The sequence below is a fragment of the Phocoena sinus genome, chromosome 17 (genome assembly GCF_008692025.1).
Source record: "Phocoena sinus isolate mPhoSin1 chromosome 17, mPhoSin1.pri, whole genome shotgun sequence".
NCBI lineage: Eukaryota > Metazoa > Chordata > Mammalia > Artiodactyla > Phocoenidae > Phocoena > Phocoena sinus.
In genome coordinates, this window is record NC_045779.1 from 75,257,092 (window position 1) to 75,271,579 (window position 14,488).

At 54.3% G+C, this 14,488-nt stretch overlaps 1 protein-coding gene across 1 annotated transcript in view; it reads right to left on the minus strand.

Moving 5' to 3' along the window:
• Positions 1–14,488, minus strand: part of COL22A1 (collagen type XXII alpha 1 chain) — a 242,480-nt gene that overhangs the window by 173,978 nt on the left and 54,014 nt on the right. The window contains exons 6-9 of the mRNA XM_032609582.1: positions 11,918–12,193; positions 5,211–5,291; positions 3,907–4,023; positions 1,213–1,257 (exon numbers count right to left, since the gene is read on the minus strand). Of these exons, the coding sequence (XP_032465473.1) occupies positions 1,213–1,257; positions 3,907–4,023; positions 5,211–5,291; positions 11,918–12,193 (519 nt within the window). The remainder of the gene's footprint in view (positions 1–1,212; positions 1,258–3,906; positions 4,024–5,210; positions 5,292–11,917; positions 12,194–14,488) is intronic.

Consider the following 14,488-nt stretch of genomic DNA (forward strand, 5'->3'; position numbering starts at 1 on the left):
TGCTATCTGCACAACCCCAGATCTGCCCGACCACAGCACAGCTCGGTCTCTCCGTCTCTCCGTGAGCAGCCACTGCTTCAGACAAATGTTTTCTACTTAGAGCTTCACAAAACCCCCAACAGCTTTGCTCTCTTCTTCCGTCTGACAGCCCAGGAGCGGAGGCTACAGCCCAGGGGCTGCTCAGCAAGGCAGAGGCCCCTACTCTCTTTCTCGCAGCGAACACCTGGCACCCTGGACGTCCTGTGTGTGTGCGTGTGTCTGTCTGTCTATTCTCCCCATCCTAGCACACTGGGGACAGAGGGGAGAAGGGCGAGAGAAGGGGAAGATGAAGGAGGTACATACAGAGGAAGGAAGAAGGGAGAAGACACAAGGGACCTTAGGAGATGCTCAGTGGTGACGCGCTGAATGAATGTGAACACAAGTAATACAGGTGAGAGGGAGGGACGGGGCAGGGGGAGGGGGAGAGGGGGGAGGGGAGGGAAGGGGATGCAGTCATCGCTAGGTGTCTGCGCCATCACACTCAGCCCCTCTGTCGAACACCAGACCAGGTGACGGCCGCTGGGCAACGCTGACCTCCTCCCTCAGCCTCTGTGTGACCCCGGGCAATGCACACCTCTCTGGGTCTCAGCTTTCCGAGACCAAACAATGACGCAAGACGACAGCCCTGTCCAGCTCCGTAAATGCGATAAACCTGGGCAGTGGTGGACAGAGAAGAGGCTGGTCCACGGCTGAGGAGGGAGGAGCCCACAAGGAGGCACCTGGCCTCGAGCAATTCGTGAGTTTGGAAAACGTGTACGAAAAGAATTCCACGCACGTCAAGCAAACAGATCGTGCATGCTGAACAGACTCTTTAAAGCGCAACCCCCAGAGTTTCTGGAACATAGAGGCCTGAAAGGATTGATGCAGAGTTAGCTGAACACGGAGGGCTGAGCCTGTTGGCGCGAACAGCATCTGAGCCCGGGCGTGCGTGTTCTCCTTCTCGATCACACGTTCAGGCTGAGAAACGGACGCTCTGAACCGTGAAGGGACTCCGAGGTTACGGACTTCATGCCACTTGCTATATCCTTCCATCTCAACAAGCTCAGAAGCAAAACCCCGCAGGACAGTAATCTAACACACCATCGTTTGGGAGTTTTTTCCTCCTTCTTACAAAGAGAGCAAATCAAAGGACCTCACGCTCTAAAGGGCTTCTCTGCCGGCTCCGGTACTGACCTTTGGGCCGGGGAGTCCCACTGGGCCATCAAAGCCCCTTTCACCCTAAAGGAAGAAAGACAAAAGAAACAAGTAAGGTTCTGTTTTAATTTTCCCCTCTCTCTTTACTAGCTGGTTATCCCTCCATCTGCTCATAAGCCAGTCCCTAGTAAGCCATGTGCCAATCAATAAGTTGGACAAAGTTCACTGGAGGGCTTCCCTGGTGGAGCAGTGGTTGAGAGTTCGCCTGCCGATGCAGGGGACAGGGTTCGTGCCCCAGTCCGGGAAGATCCCACATGCCGCGGAGCGGCTGGGCCCGTGAGCCATGGCCGCTGAGCCTGCGCGTCCGGAGCCTGTGCTCCGCAGCGGGAGAGGCCACAACAGTGAGAGGCCCGCATACCACACACACAAAAAAATTCACTGGAGCTGAGCACTCTTTCTCAAACTGCCAACCTACATGGGGAACTTGGACGTGACCGCCAAATACAGCCATCAATTTACAAATGCCAGCCTCAACCTCTGCGTGGCATCACCCAATAAGCCATTCCATCCATCCTTCATACCCTGGGTCCACTTATCCATCAATTCAACCATTATTTCATACAGTGGCTGAAAATACAGACATGGAAAGATTCAGCCTTTGCCATCTGGAATTTATGAGCTTATGGAAGTAAAGACAAGTAGGCAGTTTTACTCCAATGTGATAATTGTTATGGTCTCTGGAAGAAGAGGGAAAGAAAGGGTCTTAATGTCCCAAATAACAGGGGCTAAATGAACAGGTATTGAATGGATGGATGTGAAGAATGGAAAGGCAGGCAGGCAGGCAGGCAGGGAGGCAGGGAGGAGGGAGATCATACAGACAATAATAATGGGATCAGAAAAGGATTCTTTGGGGATGTCTTGAAAGAAGAACAGGCATTAGCAGATTAAAAGGGGTGGCGGGAGGGAAGAGGATGTTCTAGGCAGAAGGTGCTACATATGCAAATTCCAGAAGGCAAGAAAGATCATGACCTGGTGGAGGAATAGGACATTCCCGCCTGCCTAGAAACTGGGAGGGGAGAGGGGAGTGAGATGAGGCTAGAAGGGCAACTAGGACCCACCAGGGGCCACACAGAGTGGGCACAGGTGGGGGAGGGGATCTGTAAGCCAAGCTCAGGAGGTCAGTGGCGATCCAGCAGGTGGTCGTGAGCTGGAGAGTGAGAAGGTGGGCGGGAAGAGAGGACGGAGGCCTGCTTGACCCCAGACTTCCTCCCGAGGGGCCCCGCCAGGGCAGGGCTCCGGGGAAACCATGAACTGGGCGGAGCTAGCGTCGGCCGCCCTCCCGGGCACAGTCTGCAGGCTGGTGGGCCAAGCCCCACGCTGCTGCAGTCACCCTTTCCGTTTGGGGTTTTCCATGGAAAACAAGAATTCCAAAGGACTTGGGTTTGGACAGTTGCTTTCGTTATGACACATTGATGGGTGAGAACCGGATCAACACGTTGTCTGTGGACCGCCTGAGCCCGGCAGGGGCACAGACGAGGATCCCTGCCTGGCGCCCTGGGTGCACCCACCCTGGCTCCCTCTCTAGCTTCTCCCAATCCTAACCCAGCACCAGGCCGGAAGCCCCTAACTCCACCGACGCCCCAGACAAAGCCTCAGCTCGCAGCATGACCGAGCTTGCTTCTCGTGGCCTCCCAGCCAGCTGGGCCATGGTTAGAAATCCCCACTTGACTGGGAGCTCCTTGGGATGGGGTCTCTGGGTGGAAAGAAGAAAGGAGAGTGTGAAGGAGAACAGAGGAGAGGGAAGAAGGGAAGGAGGAGAGGCTGCCAGGACAGGTGGCTTATTGAAACAAAACTGTCAGGAAATTCTTAAAGTGTGTCCACTCCAATGAACGTCAACCACGATTTCGTAGTTTTGTCTGTCGCCCAAGGCCCTTGCAAAGTTGGAGAGCACCTCCTGCGTGCCGGCCCTGAGCTGGGAGGGGCAGACAGAGCGATGGATACACTGAATGCTGTAGACCGAGGGCCCTGGGGGCCTACCGGTTGAGCAGATCTTCACAGAGACCATCTCGATTTTGTCATCCTCACATATCTGTTTATTCTGATCAAACAGTGGAAATTGTTTTCTTATTAAGAGGGCTGTTCGTCCACAGAAAAACAGATGAAGGCCTCAGGCACTCGAGACATTTCATCTAGGCTAAAGGGCAGGCGGTGGTGGCAGTTGGAAACATATTAGGTTTTAAAATTAGAAACAAGAGGCATTAAACTCTACTCATATACACATGTAGATTATATAGTACAGCTAATTACAGGGAACTTTGAGAAGAAAGGGATGAGGGTGTGTCCCGCAGAGCACACCTAAACCCTCGGCCGCTGCCCATGCAGAGTCTTATTCTCGAAGCAAATCTGGCTGGTTTAGGCGCACACACGAGTGAAGAGGAGACCGGGAGGGGCCAGAGCGCCTTGGGAAGACGTCATGAACTTCAGGAAGAGGTTCGTCACGGCTGGGTCTGAGCAGCTCCCCTCCCGATGTGCACAGAAATCAAGAAGGGAGAAGCCCAAGGAGCAAGGACAGGCCCCTGACCGGAGAGTCGCCTGGAGCCTGGGGCCACCCTGCCCTGGCAGCTCACGTGCATGATGGGAAATTCCCACCTCCACTGCTGGTTCTGCTGCCACCCTGCCCCACTCAGCTCTGGGGCCCCGGGCTGGCGGCTGAGGGTGGACTGTGGACGGTACCTTTTCTCCAGCTGGGCAGGAGCAGTTGATAGTCTTCAAAATGCCGATCTGTTCACTGCCGGAGGTGGGAGGCGGCTGGGGCGGGGGTGAGGGCTCCGTCAGCACGGTCACCTGGCACTGAAGGGAAGCACAGCGGTCAGAACCTGGCTTCCTGCCCGGCACCACTCCCTGGAGCTTCCCTGCACAGGCAAAGGGGAGCCAGGAACCCTGAGGACACTGGAGCCTGAGCAGGGAGGGCAAGTAGCATCTGACCGCAGGTCCTGGTACCCTGAGGCCCTGGAGTCAGACTGGCGTGGGCCAAGGGTCTCAGCCACTTCACTGGCCTCTCAGCAGCCTGTGGGAACCACTTAACCCCTCTGAGCCTCGGTGCTAACCTCCGCAGAATGGGGACAAGGGCGTTTCCATCATAATGCGGTGAGGAGGAGTTAGTAGGACACGGAGGAAGCATCCAGTTCAGAGTTCGGAACGCAGGAACCCAGCAGGTGTGCCCGTAATGACTTATTTCCTTACCCTCGCCAGCCCCCTCCCTCCCTCTTCGCTTCCTCTTCCCCCCGCCCCGTCCTTCTTTCCCTTTATTCTCCTGCTCTTACCCGTCTCCCTCCCTTTCCTTTCTCTCCTCTCTCTCTACAGTCAGGCTCAGCTGATTCCGCAGCCCCAGCCCTGGTAACGACCACCCCGGATGCCTGCGCCCCCCACTCGTCCTGACACAGGACACGCTGACCGAGTGCTCACTGCGTCCGGGCCTGTGCCCGCCGAGTCCATGGATGTCAGCTTTCAACTCTGGGAGGCAGGACTATGGAAGCACCCTTGGAACTGGTATTTGGTAAATGGAGAGGGAGGGGCCTGGACCGAGGCAGAGGTGGGGAGGCCCTGGGAGAGGCGGAACTGCGCCGGGGGCCCAGGAGCCTCTGCCCGCTGCTCCTGAACCCGTGTTGCCTCCTCCTGTCTTGCTGAGCGGCTCAGAGCACAGCGGCCTCCCCACTCTGAGCGCCGGCAGCAGGGATGCCGTTCCCCACTGCCAGCCTCTGCCCCGTGCACCCCGGAGCTGGGCTTCATCGCTCAGCTGCAGCCCCGGGGGCCGTAGACCGAGGCTGGGGCAGACCTGCATGACCCACTCCCCCAACCCATGGCCGCCAGACCAGGAAACGGAACCCTAGCAATGACCATGCGGCTCCCTCCCGGGGCGCACTGTGGTGGCGGGTGTCCCCCGATCCCATCCTGGGGCCCAGGACGCCCCCTCCCTCGGGAAGCCAAGGACCCGTTCCCCCCCCACACCGACCCCCCCATGCAGAGTCTCTGCTCACCGGACCCGAGGGGATGTCACAGCACGTCTCCAGTTCTGAGTGTCGGGAGTCACAGTAAATCACGATCCGCTGTAGGTCAAACTGGGAGGGAAAGCGAGGACAGAGAGTGAGTTTTGGGGGCTTTGGAACCCAGATCCTCCCTGCTTTCAGGTACGCCCTGCTCAGGGATCAGGCCCGCTTCCCCTTCAGGATGCTGTATGGTCTGACCCTGAGCTGAACTTCAGAGGGAGCCTCAGTGTCATCTACAGACAGCGCGAGCCCCAAGCGCAAGGTGAGTCAGCACAGACCGGGGGCAGCGTTTTCTCCTGCTCTGAATGTGCTACAGCTCAGGCCCCTCACACGCCTCCTCCCGTCCACAATCCGTGGCCACTGCGTTCACTAAAGCCCCTGCCATGATGCTGCCACCAACAGTCTCCAAAGGTTCAGAGTATCCCTGTTTTCAACTCTCTCATCTCCATGTGGTGGCTTTAAGTGAACGTTTTTATATTAAAAATTTGCTTCTACCAAATAAAAGCAAAAATAAACAAATGGGACCTAATTAAACTTACATGCTTTTGCACAGCAAATGAAACCACGGATTTTCACATTCATGCCTCTGCACGTGGTCTCCCTTCCAGGAAAACCCCTGAAAACTAGCAACCACACTGAGGCATCCCCTCAGGAGTTGTTGTAAAAATACACCCACAGATCTTTTGATGCTCCTCCAAGAGGTGGAGCTTCATTCACCTTCCCACCCGAGTGTAGGAGGGACCTGGTCACTGGCTTCTAAGGAACAGAACGTGGCAGAAGTGACGGCGTGTCACTTCGAGATCAGTTACAGGAAGACTGGCTTCTTTGTGCGTGCGCGCATGGTCTCTCTCTCTCTCTCACACATCACGCAGCCTGGGGTCACCAGCTGGCACGCAGGGAGCTGCCCCACGGAGAAGCCCGCGTAGGGAGGAACCAGGGCCACTGTCAGCAATCCAACAGCAAGGAACTGAGGCCCTCAGTCCAACAGCCCACGGGAGGCTGCCAGCAATCACCTGCGTGAGCTTGGAGGTGGTCTTTGAGCCCTGTTCTAACTTCAAGATCACAGCAATAGCCAATAGCTTGACAGCGACGTTATGAGAAACCCTGAGCAAGACCCACCCAGCTCAGCCCCTCCCAGATTCCTGAACCACAGAAACTATGAGACAATAAGTGCTTGTTGTTTTCATCCCTCTTTTTTGGGCGGGGGGATTGGGGGGGATATTTGTTATGCAGCAACTGATAACTGATACACATCCTCTACTGTCGAGAAGAGTTCACGGGGTCTCTTCTCCACCACTTGGCTCCTTGTACATACAGCTAATACTGAACATAGCAGCCTGCATGGTAATTATACATTTGTGTGTCCATCTTCCCCCAGGGCTCCCCATCCTGACCCATAGCCCTCAAACACACTGAGCTCTCTTTTCCTACCTGCTTTTCCCTCCTGCTCCTCACAAGGCTCGCTCCTCTCACCTTTCACCTCTGTAACCACCCATCAGAGCCCAGGCCCTCCCTGTCACTTGTCATCCTGTACATCCTTATACAAGCAATGACCACAATGCCTCCTTTGTGTGCGTTTCTCAGTTTACTTTTTAAACTGTGTTTCTCTGATTAGAACAGCAGTTCTGTGAGGCAGGCCTCCCCTATCTCTTGCGTTTCTCTGTACCCCCAGCCCCAGAGTACTTCCTGGCACAGCAGATGTCCTGAGGCGTAGAATGAATGGTTGAGTGGATACATGCGTGCACCACGCACGGACATTTATCGAATGGAAGTTGAGCTAAATCAACGGATACTTATTTTATTAACACCAATGCTGAATGCTCCCAGCCTTGCACCTCCCCTGTGCCCTTCTGCGGCCTGTGCTGCATTCGAAGGCCCTGAGCGAGCAGGCCAGGCAGCTCGACCTCACCCTCCTGGCTTTGGGACAGGCCCTGGCAGGTGTAAGCCCTCACTCCACAGACTGGACTCAGCAGAAACAGTAACAATTCCAGTTGTCTGTCTGTTGTATTTCCTGTAGAGACACCAGCCCACAGACAGGAGAAAATGACAAAACACAGAATCATGCTTTGGAATAAGGCCTATTTTAAAGAGAGGGTCCTGCTTTCTGCATTAGCAAGCGTACATGCTCAGCGGCTGGGTCTGTCTGGCAAGGCCACAGGGACAGAGGTGGAGAAGGAAGGCAAGGTCAGGGTCAGGGAGGTGCACAGGTGGCCTGGGGCCTGCACACGTGCACTCAGGGTGGGTAGCAGGGCCTGGGAGCCAGGAGGGGTCTCTTCCAACTGCCTGGAATCCCACCATTCCCTGTCCCACCTTCCTCCCTCTCCCCTCCCTCCACCACGTCAGGGAGCCCACCTCCTGATGCCCCTCTGCCCCCACCCCCTGGGATCTCTGCTCCCGTTTACACCCTCAGCAATTCCAGGCTGAACTGCTGCAGGGTCCTCTCTCCAGCCCCCGTTTCCCTCCGTGCCCACCATGTGCAGCTTGGTGACGCTTTCCTGACTACAGTGTGGAAACCAATCAGGGTGCAGAGAGCTGAGGATCTGAGATCAGCCGGGCCCGGGTCTGAGCCTCAGCTCTGCTCTTCTCTCAGAGCAGCTGGTCAAGGCACCCAATCCCCTGAGCCTCGGTTTCCTCTTCTGTAGATGGAGATGCTGACGTGACTCCTAGGGCACCGTGAAGACCAGGTGAGGCCAGACACAGGTGTCCATGGCAGGTGGAGCTGCAGGGTGCCGTGGTCTCTCCCCACCGTGTTCAAGCCTGAGCTACGTGGTCACAAGTGCCCCAGCCTACGCTTCTGGAAGGTTTACGAAGGGGTGCGGGGTTCATTGATCCTCTCTCCGTGTAGTTCATCAGGATTCAGTTTTAATCTAGAAACCCAGCACGAAACAGGAAGTGGGCAGAGTATTCCTCTGACAAACGTCAGGTTCTGGGATTCCCCGGCACTGGGTACAACGTGGACACTCACCTAATGGCAATGGGCCAGAGGAGGAGAGAGTGGGACCCAGCCCAGACCCCAGACTCCACACTGTGGGTTAAAAGGGCCCAGTTAAGGGCCCAATGTGACCATCGAATCTGAGAGTCAGCACGGGACAGGACCTGGAGGCCCAGACTCACAGTAAAGGCAGAACTTCCAAGTAGACGGTGAGGCCTGCACCCCCGCCTCCTAATTCTGCCACTTTTTTTTTTTCCTAACATCTTTATTGGAGTATAATTGCTTTACAATGGTGTGTTAGTTTCTGCTTTATAACAAAGTGAATCAGTTATACATATACATATATTCCTATATCTCTTCCCTCTTGCGTCTCCTTCCCTCCCACCCTCCCTATCCCACCCCTCTAGGTGGTCACAAGGCACCGAGCTGATCTCCCAGACTGCCTCAATCTCTGTGCTGAACGTCCTTACAGAATGGGGACAATGCGGTGAGTGAGGTCACAGCCTGCAACGTGGAGGACCTAGTCAGCCCGTGAGAACTTCTGGGAACACGGTGGGTGGCACAGAGCAAGGTGCTGGCCGGCGCCTGCGGCTCTGACACCCACCGGCGGCCCCTGCTCAGGCTCTGGGTGGACTCTGCGCCTGCCCCCCGCCACTACCGGGGCGGAAGGAGGGCAAACGCGGGCCCAGCCCCCTTCTTCCCAGTCGAGCCTGAATGCTCTTGTCTCTGGAGGACTCTTCTTTACCCAAAACTGAATCGAGGCTTTGGGGCCGGTGCAGAGCAGCGAAGCTGGCAGTCCACCAGCTCCAGGGCACCGAGCGGTGGAAGGGGCGCTGCTCTGGGTCTGTGCTGCTCAAAGCGAGTGAGCGAGGGCTGGTCCGGAGCGCGAGAACCAGCCACGCGATGAACCCAGAGAGCTGGAGGGCATCAGAAATTAACCCCTCTGGTTCCTGATAGGGGTTACGGCTTCTCAGCGACCAACCCCATCCCCTGGGATTTGGAGCTGGGCAGGCCTGGGACACAGGAGCGGGAAACGGAGGGAAGGCTGGCAGGGCCTCCGGGGAGTCACGGGGCAGGGGTCCCAGCATGGCAGGTCCCAGACCAGCTGGACCCCCAGAGCCCAGGAGCACCCCTTCCCGGCCCCGGGCCCCAAGGGTTTGAGTCTCCTCTCCCCGCAGCTCGGAGACGGGCTCCCCGTCCATCAGCCTAGACGCCCCCTGACTTGCCTGGCCGCTTCTGTTGCACATCCCTCATCAGAGAGTCACCCGGGAGCCAGGATCCCCAGGCCAGCCCCCAGCCCTGCCCCGTTTCCCAGCCCAGGCCCTGGCCTCTCACCTCCTTCCCTAACAGGGCTCACCCGCCTTCTCCTTCCATCCACCCTACTCTGCAGCCCCAGGAAACGGCCTCCAGTACAGCCCAGAGCTCTCCCCACCCTCCTCAACCCTTGCTGCCCCTTCACCTACAGGTGGATCCCAGGGCCTGTGCACTAGCGAGGCCTGGCCCTGCCTCCTGCCCCGCCCCTCCCCCACCGTGCTTCAGCTCCTGCCACCTCCCATCCTGCGCACAGACAAATCCAATTCATCCTTCCAGGCTCATCCCAGAAGTCACTTGCCTCCAGGAAGCCACCCCTGCCCACCCCCTCCTGTCTTCCCCCATCCGCCTACCCTGTTCATTGAGGTCAGATGCCTTTCCTCTGGGCCCCGTAATATCTGATGCTTACTGTTATCAAAAAAGTAATTCAAAGAGACTGAAAAGATCTCAGTGTGATCCTTTCCTTTTATAAGAGGCCATAAGTAGCTTCAAGTCAGAGCCTTAAAGTCTTTTTCTATTCAGTAAACACAATGTTGAGAGACAAGACGGAAAGAGCAGTCACCACCCACTGGGGCGCTCATATCCACCCGGGACACTCAGACAGCACCTGCTTGATCACATGAACCCCACAGCACAACACGAGGCACCAGCATGAGTCCCACTGACGCTGCCCACGTGGATGGGAAGGGCCAGGCGGCAGGTTGGGGGCAGCTGGTACGCATTTACCACTTTCCATCCCTGGCATATACATTTGACAGAACTCATCAAAATATGTACTTAAGATCTGTGCTTTTTACTATATATGATTAGGCCTCAATAAAGAATAAAATAAAATATGTGTTTATTGAGTGAATTAATTTAGCCTCACTGAACCAAAGTTTATTTAAAAATAGGAACAGGGCTTCCCTGGTGGCGCAGTGGTTGAGAGTCCACCTGCCGATGCAGGGGACACGGGTTCGTGCCCCGGTCCGGGAAGATCCCACATGCCGCGGAGCGGCTGGGCCTGTGAGCCATGGCCGCTGGGCCTGCGCGTCCGGAGCCTGTGCTCCGCAACGGGAGAGGCCACAACAGTGAGAGGCCCGCGTACCGCAAAAAAAAAAGAAACACATAGAAGTATTTCTGAGCTCAGTGGTAATCAGGGAAATGCAGATAGAACCACAATAAAATACCATCGTATGCCCATCCGATTGGCAAAACAACAACAAAAAAGTTAAAAAAAAGTCTATCAATGTGTTGGTGAGGATCTAAGAAAATGGGTCTTTCATACATTGCTGGTAGACACATAAATGTTCTGTCTCTTTGTTGAAAAGTTAAAATACGCTGGAAAGTCGAAAATTGTTTATCCTACAATCTAATCATTGAATGCCCCAGAGACACTCTCCCAACTGTACACATCTCCAGCCTCAAAGGCACGTGTTACCCTGTTTTCTTCATGAGGAACGCACATCTGGAGATGTGCCAGCACGTTCAAGACCCAAGACTTGCTGGTTATGGTGGTGAAACATCAAAACAATCTAAATACTCACTAGCAGGAGAACAAATAAGCAAAATGCACGATAAAATGAAGTATTACGCAGCAGCTGAAAGAAATGAAAGCTTAGACACGCAATTTTGAGAGAAAAAAAGCAAGACGTGACTATACACGCTGTACATTATTTACATAAATTTCAAAATATCTAGCACACATCCAACAACCCTATATTTGATAACAGAAATACATATACGTGTAAAAAAAGAAAAGAGATGGTTTTGGAGAGAGCTATCCCAGATCATGATTTGGTCACTTCTCGAGAAGCAGGGGACGCTCCCGGTCAGAAGGATCAAGCTGACTTCAGCTTGAAGACAGCACGTAAGTGTACACGTGTTACGTGTGTGCGTGTTCGCGGTGTGTGTGTCTGTGTGTACAGATGTGGGAATGCATTCGTAGAGGAAAGAAAGATACAGTAAAGGAAAGCGAAAAAAAGAAAAAAGAATTGAGGGAAAAGAAAGAATAAAGAAGGAAAGAACACTGATGTAATGGTGATGGAAGGACAGCTATTACCGGCCACTGAGTCTTCCCCAGTTAATATCCCTGGTTGGTGAAATGAGGACGATTTTTACTTATTTTCCATATACTTTCCTGTATGTTCCAATTTTTTTACAATCAGAGAAGAAGGGAAAAGGGTCTAAATTTACAGGGTCGATTTGTCTACATGTACATGTAGACACACAGTGCTTGGCACAGAGTAGGTGCTCAGTATACATATGGTAAATGATCAAGTGGCTAAATAATTGAGTGAATGAGTGATGGTGATACGGCAGTTTTCTGAGCCAGGGTCCTCCCTCCTAAGACAGTGCAAGGTGATGACTTGGTACATGATACACACAGGTGCGGGGACATCAGGAGCACGTGGTGCCTGAGGCTCCTCCCCGGTGACCCCAGGACCTTGGCTGCAGAAGGCCCGCCAGTACTCACGTCGACGGGCACGCTGTCATAGAGGCGCTTGCCGATCACGGTCTTCCCCTGGATGTCGATGTTCTCCCTCTCCTCGATGGGCAGTGCCTGCACCAGCGCACAGTCTATGTACAGGGAGACGTTCTGGGCCTGGATGCTCAGGGCCACCTTGTGCCAGTCCCGGTTGAAAAGGTCATGGACCCGGGGACCTCGGAAGACCACCCTGACGGCGTCCTTCATGGCACCCACGGCGTTGTACTCCACGGCCTTGTTCTCGCCGTCCAGCCGGATGGACACCTGGGGAGGAGAGGACCAGAGGCCCCTTGAGCTGCATGGGACCAAGGAGGGAGAGGGCAACTGGGGAGGGGAGATCGCAGAGTCAGACCCGACAGACCTGAGTCAGATCCTAGCCGTGACCCTCACCAGCTGGTCAGCCTTGGGCAAAGCACTTCCCATCCCTAAGCCCTGGTGTCCTCCTCACGACAATGGTGTTACTGACATCTACCTTACAGGCTCATCTAAACCCTGTATTAAATGGAAGATCTGAGCTCACACGTTAATCCAGGGGTCAAAATCTCAAGTACCCGAGGGCTATGCAGGTAAGAGCACCTTTGTGAAACTACAAGGGGACTGGTGTGGAGGGGCTTGATCTGTGAGACCGACCAGAGACCATGACTGGTTTCAGGTTCTTTTAAAACCGCAGACAGCAAAACAGAATCCATCTGTGTCTAGATACCAGGTGCCAGTCTGAGACCCCATCCACTAACCCAAACTCTCTCTCACCTTGAAGATAAAATTGAAGCCCTGGTAGAATAAAGCAATTCGGTGGCAGGGACCTTGGCTGTCTTGTTCACTGGACCACCCTCCAGCCCTCTGCAAAATGCCTTGAAAACTCTGGAAGGAAGTTTTACTTTCCTCTGCGTTTTAAGAATGAATGAGAGGTTTCCCTGGTGGCGCAGTGGTTAAGAATACGCCTGCTAATGCAGGGGACACGGGTTTGAGCCCTGGTCCGGGAAGATCCCACATGCTGCCGCAACTACTGAGCCTGCGCTCTAGTGCCTGTGAGCCACAACTACTGAGCCCTTGTGTCACAACTACTGAAGCCCGCACGCCTAGAGCCTGTGCTTCGCAACAAGAGAAGCCACCGCAATGAGAAGCCCGCGCACGACAACGAAGAGTGGCCCCCGCTCGCCGCAACTAGAGAAAGCCCGCATGCAGCAATGAAGACCCAACGCAGCCAAAAAATAAAATAAATTAATTTTTTTAATCAATGAATGAAGTAATGAATGAACGTATGCTCATCCATGTGCTTATTCTTTCATCCCTTGCACGATGCTCACTGAACACCCTCTGTGACAGGCAAGCAACCTGCTAGGCGTTAGGAATGCAGGAGTGGGCAAGACCAATACTGCCTCAGCGCACGGAGGTGGGGGATGTAACGTGACACAGAAAATAGGTATTCACTGAGCAAATGGATGGGTGGGTATATTCTTGTCCAGTCTCCATGGGGTTAGCCTCCATCAGCCCTGATATCCACGCTCCACCTCTCTCTACCTGGATCTGGACTCCCAGCCTCTGACCTTTGACTTCCTGACCCGGGCTCCGATGCCCTTTGGCTTCTAGTTAGTCTGGCCCATGGGAGCGGAAATCAAAGAGCAGGAAGAGAGGGGGGTCTGGTATTGACTCTCCTGCCCTCCCAGCTTCCCTGCGGCTCCGGACGGCCATGTTCCTCCACGTGCCAGGGCCCTTTGGAAGCCCTCCCTCCTCCACGACCCCAGAACACAACGTCTCCGCGAACCACCAACCTCTCCCTGCCCAGGCCATCCAGGCCCCGGGCAGGAGCTTCCTGCTGCTGCTAATCCCAGGACACCACAATATCTTTTTGGTTTCCTTAACCCTGACCCTTAACCTCATCCGCTCCCTTACCCCCAGACACTTTACTAAAACATTCTTCAAAACTCTGGGCTGTCTACTGCTTGCCCACACCCAAATTGGCAAGTCGCTTTTAAGCTGCGTGACCTCGGGCAGGTTTTCAACCTCTGTGTGTTGTTTCCTCATTTGTAAAATGGCACTGATGATAGTGCCTACTTGATAGAGCTGTTATGAGAATTAAATGAATTTACAGATACGTAAAATACATAGTACTTATACATCAGGCACTGTTCTAGATACTATCTATAATAAACGAAGCAAGTTCAAAGACATCACCGCAGTGAAGCTTTCTCTGACACACACGTGCAACTGGATTCTAACCTGGTCATTTGCTCTCACATCCTCAGGCATGTGGATTTATTTGTTTTTTCAGAGCATTTCGGGTCAGTATATGAGAGCATTTCGGGTCATTTATTTCATCCGCCCGTTTCCTGCCTGCCCTGCCCCCATCCTTTTAAGCAGGCCCCCTGTCTCTACTGCTCATCTCTTTAACCCCAGTGGCTAGGACAACACACGCCATATAGTAGGACTCAACAGAAAGGGAATGAATGAATGAGAGCCCCGAGGTTAAAGGAAGGAGTCCACTGCCCTGCAGGGAACCGGCCACAGTGTTTATGACACCACCCAGGTGTTCTGGTTTCTCTGTCTCGGGTCCCCCAC